Source organism: Corvus brachyrhynchos, unplaced genomic scaffold, assembly GCF_000691975.1.
Source record: "Corvus brachyrhynchos isolate BGI_N302 unplaced genomic scaffold, ASM69197v1 scaffold315, whole genome shotgun sequence".
NCBI lineage: Eukaryota > Metazoa > Chordata > Aves > Passeriformes > Corvidae > Corvus > Corvus brachyrhynchos.
Window position 1 is genome coordinate 884,584 of NW_008237903.1, and position 7,136 is coordinate 891,719.

Below are 7,136 nucleotides of genomic sequence, written 5' to 3' on the forward strand. Positions count from 1 at the left end.
AACGATACCATTTTTGTACTTGGAGTTAAAATGTGAACTACCCAAGCGTTCCCATGCCGTACTTGCCACGTGCTGCTGGGGTCATGCTGGTGGCCAGCAGCTCTAACTGTGCCTGTCTGTTTGCAATTGCAGGAGCACGGAAGTCATGAGTACTGTCTCAGGTACACGAAGTACAACAATCACTTTCACTGTCCGACCCGGAGCCAGCCAGCCGATCACACTGCAGAGCAGGTCCCCAGACTATGACAGCAGGACCTCAGGAGCAAGGCACGCTCCCAGCCCTGTGGTTTCACCAACAGAGATCAATAAAGACATCATGCCTGCTCCTCTGACTGCTTCTGCTTCAGCCTCATCTCCTTCTCCAACTCTGTCCGATGTATTTAGCCTACCCAGCCAGCCCCCTTCTGGGGACTTATTTGGCTTGACCACAGGGCGCAGCAGGTCTCCTTCTCCCTCAATACTACAACAGCCAATCTCAAATAAGCCTTTTACAACTAAGCCTGTCCACCTGTGGACTAAACCAGATGTGGCAGATTGGTTGGAAAGTCTAAACTTAGGTGAACATAAAGAAACATTTATGGACAATGAAATAGATGGCACACATTTACCAAATCTACAGAAGGAAGATCTGATAGACCTTGGAGTGACTAGAGTTGGGCACAGAATGAACATAGAAAGAGCTTTGAAGCAGCTGCTGGACAGATAAGAATAGCTATTTTGCCTCACAAACTTCTGTTGATAACTAGAGATGGGCTGGTACTGACATACCCCAAATGCCTTGTCTGTCTCCAAGTGCAAAAAAATGTGGGGGGGGGGGGAGGGGGAAAACAGATGAATTCCTGGTACTCAGGTGATGCAGACTGTCTGCTACATGCCCAAACACAAACCTAAAGATGCTAAAGAAGTGGGGCCACTTTATTTCAAAGCTGTGGGGAGGTGTGAGAGAGAGACAGTTGTTAACTTCAAAAATGGTATCTCTTGATACTGCCCTTGGCCGGGACCATCGCGTGACGATTTTCTTTTAAAATTGCAAACATTTCAGGGCTTCTTTTATTGAAAGAAAAAAAAATTGCATTTTATTTTATTCTCTTCTTGACATTCAGTCTCCAAGTGGGCTTCCTTCCCCAGCTCTTGGTTCATTTTAAGAGGACAGGTTGCTCTGTTACCACTCAAACCCAGTTTTATCAGTAGCAGAGATACTGAGGTGGGCACAGGAGTTCATATTGCTCTCTTTTTACTGGCATAGCTCCCTGATCTGTTGGCAGTGAAGCTGGCTGTCCTGCTGGAGTCAGTCCAAAGGTAACCTTGCTCTGTTTTACCTGGTATTTCTTTCTTTCTGCAGTTGTATTTAGCACTCTTCCAAGGTGGCAGAACAAGTTCAGTGCACACTCCCTTGACGTGGCCTGAAGGACGGTGCAGACGTTGAGCAAAGGCCGAGGAGGGACGCACACTTAGCAGCAAACTGAAGCTGGTTTGAGCCTGAGAGCCCCCAGTTCTCAACCAGCTCAGCTGCTGCCGAGTCAGAATAGGAGCTCCACAAGGCAGGACAAGCTTTGGGACTTGACAGTCAGACTCTGAGGGAGGCTGATCCCTGAGAGGTGCTGTTTAATTCAGTGAGTGCTTGGGTGTTTTGAACAGCAGGCCAAGAAGGAAGGAGAGGAGAGGAGAGATGAATGTTCCCATTGAAGTCAGTGGGAAGGGTGCCAGGATTTGAAGTGAGAGAGGGATTTCAGCCTGTTAGCAATGGAAATGCCTCGGCTCATTAAGAGGAGGCAGAGAGGTGATGCCAAGATGGAAAGAGCTGTCGAGTGTCTCGGGGTGCGCGCGTTCCGAGAGCCAGGAGGGCTGGGGAGGGATCCAGGCTCTCATTTTATCACTACTAGCAGGAACTGGCTCTGGACAAGGACAGAGGGCTGGGCACTGGCCCCCAGCCCATTCCTTGGCACAAGAGGTGGGAGCACCCTGCCAGAATCCAGGGCTGGGAGCGGGGGCAGAGAGAGCTTTCCAGGAGACTTCCGTCAGCAGGGGAGAAACACCCATGGCTGGTTCACACGGCTCCTTTTAAAAAGAAAGAAAAAATTATTATTATTATTATTATTATTTCAACTTTCAAGTTAACAAGTCTCTCTCTGCATGTTTGAACTCCCCCTTGTAATTAACACCTCTGAATATCTGTGAGTTTTGTAGGACTTTTTGGACAGAATATTCAAGATGTTCAAGGTGGGTAAATTGGGTGTGGATGGCTAAACTGCCTCCCTACCAAACTTTCAGGTTCCCTTACACTTTGCAAGGTACCTGAACTTTCTTTCCTTGATATGGTCCTTGATATGGTCCAGCCTATCTCTAATTTTTTTATTATTGTGATTATTTTTTGCTCACAAACAAGTGTCTAATTAGGTCTGCAACAGCCCTAGTATGAGTACATAAAGTTTAGCATTTTAAATATCTTTCTTTACTGCAAGTTTAAATAGTTGTACAGATAGTTTATAAGCACAATATTTTAAGAAAATAAGTGGCTGGTCTACTGGGCAGCCTTTGTGCCACTTCAGTGCTAGGAAGTTAAAAACAAACACAAAAAAAACAAACAAAAAAAAAGAAAAAAAAAGAAAAAAACTTTTTGTGGTTTACTACTATTTCTGTGGAATAATTATAAAGTCTTGACCTTTTTAAAATCAACCTCATTTGGATGCATCTGAACCAGCAGAGCTGTGTTATATTTTCTATCTTTGCTAGAACTTCTACAGAGGAGGATGAATATTTCTTCAAAAGTGGTTACAGTTACCAACACATTGGAAACTCATAAAAAGCAACTTATTTAAGCCTCCTGCCCCCTTTATGGAACAGCAAATCTTTTGACTTAACATCTGTTACTGCGCTCTGTTTGTATTTGGGGAGTTCCAAGGAACCTGGTAATAAAAACGAAGCACCGAGAGGCGTTTTGCTGTCGAGGAGTGCTGAGTTTTTTTCCACGGGAGGTGTAGAACATGGCAGTTCCACTCAGATAGGTCAATGCAGGCAACTTGAGGCCATCACACACTTTAAGAAGTGGAAAAAAAAGAAAAAAAGAAAAAAAAAAAAAAGGTAATTTAGCCATCGTTTGTCTTCCATTTGGTGATAGGACAGAATTCAGTAAATAAACCACTGATGCCATGCTCTCTCTCTCTTTTATTTTTTTCGTTTTTCCTTTGTTTCTTTGGGTACAGTTGCTATTACCTCTATAACACGTGCCAGAAATGCGTTAGGAAACACATGCAGTAGTAAAAGAAACACGTAGAAGTTGACTTTTAAAGCTGCTTTTTTGGATCACAACCTCCCTGCGGGTTGAACTCGCGCTGAGCGAGCCCCGGTAAGCCCCAGGTGAGAGCCGTCCCTTCCTCACACCGGCGTGGCTCCTGCTCCTGCCTCTCTGCAGGTGCTCCAAGAGCAGGTACCAAACGAGTGGGAGAGAGCAGATTAAGGAGCTGTAAGGGAACAGTTTCGTTTTTCACGTTGTGTCCTGTGAAGCAAAAAGGTAAGGAGGCCTGAGGGGACCTACTTTGACCACCAGAATGCACCTCTGCCAAGCCGAGTTCGGTCTCCAGCTCTGAGGGGTGGTTGGAAACAAAAAAAGAAAGCAATAGTAACAGATAACGCCGTGGCCTCTGAGTATTTTCACCAGGGGGGAGGAGAGAAGACCCATTTCTTTCATGCTACTCTGATAGTGAAAAACAAAGTCGTTAGAGATCTATGATATTCTGGGTTTTAGGATCAACTTTTGTTTATATACTGTAATTTAAATAAATTGCATTTACATGCCTAGTTTCTGTAATATTTGTGTATACAATACCAAAATCTTACAAGATGTAAATTGTGTATAACTGCACAGACTCCTTGCCCTAGGTGTCTGAGAACATTTTAAGTTTAATTCATATATTATAAAATGACTAGATGTGACTGTTGATTTACAGAATTTACATATCACAAAGAAGTTAATTATTTGTGGTACTTAAGTTAATAAAAAAGTAGTGATTTTTTTTTTTTTCTTTTCTTTTCTTTTCCTCTCAGTTCTTAAAAGGCATTACCCAGTTGATCTGGCGATGATTATGTGTATGAGCCACAAATATTGATAATTTTTCCATTACATTTTTTCTTTTCTTTTCTAGATATTACTATGTTTCTCGCTATAGTTTGTGTAACAACTTGTGTTCACGTTATCTATGTTGCTGTAATTTTTGTGCTTTAATTCCTCTTATTTCAACTGGTTAAAAAAAAAAAAAATCAAGCTCCTGTAACTTGCACTTTTCCCCAATCCTTAATACTCTTGTATGGCAACCAAAATTACTGTAAGAAATAAATATAATATTGCACTAAGGGTGTGGTTCTGATTGCAAACAGAGAACACTGTCTGGATTTTTATTAAAAAGGAAAAAAAAGTTGCCAAAAAAAGTTGCAATTTGTTATTGAAAACGCATAAAATGCTTTAACAAAATGTAGATAGAACTAAGGGAAAATTACTGATTTATTGTTGGGAAAAGCATTTCCTGTTCATTCCTTCTTTTTTTTTTTTTTTGGTTAAAGCATTCCTTATGCCGAATGTTCCGTTCATTCACTGAATTTCAGGGGTCACGCTTGAAATCTGGAAAAGCAGGAAACTTCGAAGGGGAGAGGTAGAAAACTGCGTTACCTGATTTTTTTGCCTTAAGGTGGAATTCCAAAATCCGTGGAATGTTCTTTGTGCTGGCTGAGCGTGTGCTGGGAATGCCCCCCCCGAGCTTTAGTGCTGCTGCTGCTGCTCACACCACTCCGGGGCTGCTCTTCCACTTCACAGGGCACTCAAAAGTGGGGCCTTGGGGTTTTTATTTCGCTGGGGGGCTGGAGTTTCTCTAGGGCAGAGCAGCTTTGCAGGGGGGAGAAGGGAACAGTGCTCCTTGTCCGACTTTGTGCATCTTGTGACTTTAAAATCTGTACCAGCTCTGTTTGTACTGTGAATAAACAAGGCTGCGAATGGAAAAACAAAACAAAACGAAACGAAACAAAACAAAAAACAAGGAAACAATTCGCATCTTCTTGTGGCTTAAGTTAAAGATTTGTTTTTCTATCTTTAAATGGTGATGCAATGAAGAGTATTTTTTATTTTTATTTTCTAAGATACTGGAATAAATGCCTAGAACTGTTGCCATTTGGTTTCATATGTTCCTTAACCACGATTCTCTTCTCAGCTGTCGTTCTAGCTCATCATTTTTGTAGCCCCCTGTTGTTATTTCTCTCATGATTTCCCAACAACAATTACGTGGCAGCTTTGTTTTGTTAAAAAACACAGACGAGAACCGGCCTGTTCGGGGGTTTTTTATTTACTTATTTCAGGTATTGTGGCAATCCAGTGCTAAACATCTGTGTATCCAAATAAAGTCAGGTATTTCCAGTGCAAAACAAAGGATGCTTTGCAATTGTCACTGCTTGTTGGCCAAAGAAATGAGAAGAGTTGATCATTGCTGTCGCTGTGTACATTGTATCAATGTGTTCTGCTTTATTCTTTGGTTTCTGTATTTTTTTCCTGTATTTTTGTTTTCCTGTATTTTCCTGCATTTCGTGGACTTTCATCCCCTCTGTCCTTGGCTGGGCCACCCAGAGTAGCACGATTGCAACAGCGCTTCAGAATGTGTGTTTTTAAAAAAAAAAAAAAGAAAAAGAAAAAGAAAAAACCAACAAAAAAAATTGTACGTGCCTTATAATTTTCCACCTGGATCAGCTACACTGTATTTCACATAAAAAGCTTTATCTTCAAGGTGTTCAGTACCTGACAAACAGAGAGTGCTGGGGGTTGGAGTGAGCTCCATGTCACTGCTTTAGGAAAAACTGAGGAACTGCAGTGATTCAGACCTTATCTCGCCACATTTTTGGCATTGTGAGCCTGATTTCAAGTCTTCTATTCAAACCTAGCAAGCAAGAGGGGGAAAAGAAATGAGATGAGACTGTTATTTTGGGTTCAGTTCACTGCCATAAATCCTGGGTGGTTGGTACAGCTGACGTGGGCTGTGTTTCACAGACGAGGTGACGAGGATAAATCGATAAACTGAGTGGACTTAATGCCATTAAGTCTGCCACAAACTGGTTCTGTGCCACTGACATCTAGTGGAACCTGATGGACACTGTCTCAGAGCAATATCAGACCTTTAAAAAGATTGATTTATTTATTTACTTTCAACAACTGTCATTCTTTCTACAAAGAAGCCGTTTTAGACAATTTTGTATTGTTATTATTTAGGTTGGCCTGAGCATTCGAGTCACAGAAAGGCTGACTGTATAATTACACAAATTATACACAAATGAGAAGTCTTTAATGTGGTTTCTGGTCTCTCTGTGCTTGCGTTTTCTCAGTTTTCTGTTTTGAACGTCAGCATCTCCATGTGATACTTCATCTGCATCCGGCATGGTTTGTAATGGGAATATAGGTTTTGTCTCCAGTACTGTAAACCTTGGACTGTTTTGAACCATTTCGGACACTACAACCTGATGAACAACAGCCTGTTCAGCTCCAAATTGTGAAAAAAAAGTGAGTTTTGAGATTAGGAAGCAGTTCAGAACAGCCGGGGGGGATTTCCCAGATGCACTTGCAGTGCTGAAGTTTGGTTTCTCCAGTAAAATTCCAGTTCTTTTTTTTCCTCGGGACTGATGCCAGGAGGAATCCGTGCACGTGTGTGTGAGTTCTTGTATGCTTTCAATGTAAAGGTCCTTGGGCAGCCTTAGAAATCAATGTACAGATAGGACACCAGTGTTGCATGTGCTTAAACCTGTACTGGAATCAATGTCGCCGTGTACCTGTTTGCTTTGGAAATCTGAAGAGAATACAATATACAGAAACCTCAAAATCTACCTCATGTTTTAATGGGTTCTTTTCCACTGGGGTTCTCCCATTACCTGATGGTCTCTGAGCGTTCCCTGCTGGGTTCTGGGAATGGCCAGGCCTGGCTCTCCCCACCCAACCTGCCCCTAGAAAATCCTGAGTGAGGAACTGCTGGGGCTCTGTCATTCTTTTGTCCTTTTGTTGTGACCCCGTGGTGCAGCTTGGGGTCTCCTTTGGGGTCAGACCTGCAGTGGCAAGGATGAGGTGAGAGCTCCAAGGGACCAGACAGAAAGGAGGCTGAGACACAACTCAC

General features: G+C 42.4%; 1 protein-coding gene across 6 annotated transcripts in view; it reads left to right on the forward strand.

The window, feature by feature from the left end:
- Nucleotides 1-6,852, forward strand: part of SHANK2 (SH3 and multiple ankyrin repeat domains 2) — a 272,609-nt gene extending 265,757 nt beyond the window's left edge. For all 6 annotated transcript variants that reach the window (XM_017733032.1, XM_017733033.1, XM_017733036.1 and 3 more), the window contains one exon: nucleotides 133-6,852. In XM_017733032.1, coding sequence (XP_017588521.1) covers nucleotides 133-706 — 574 coding nt within the window. In that variant the 3' untranslated portion in view covers nucleotides 707-6,852. The remainder of the gene's footprint in view (nucleotides 1-132) is intronic.
- The last annotated feature ends 284 nt before the right edge of the window (nucleotides 6,853-7,136 follow it).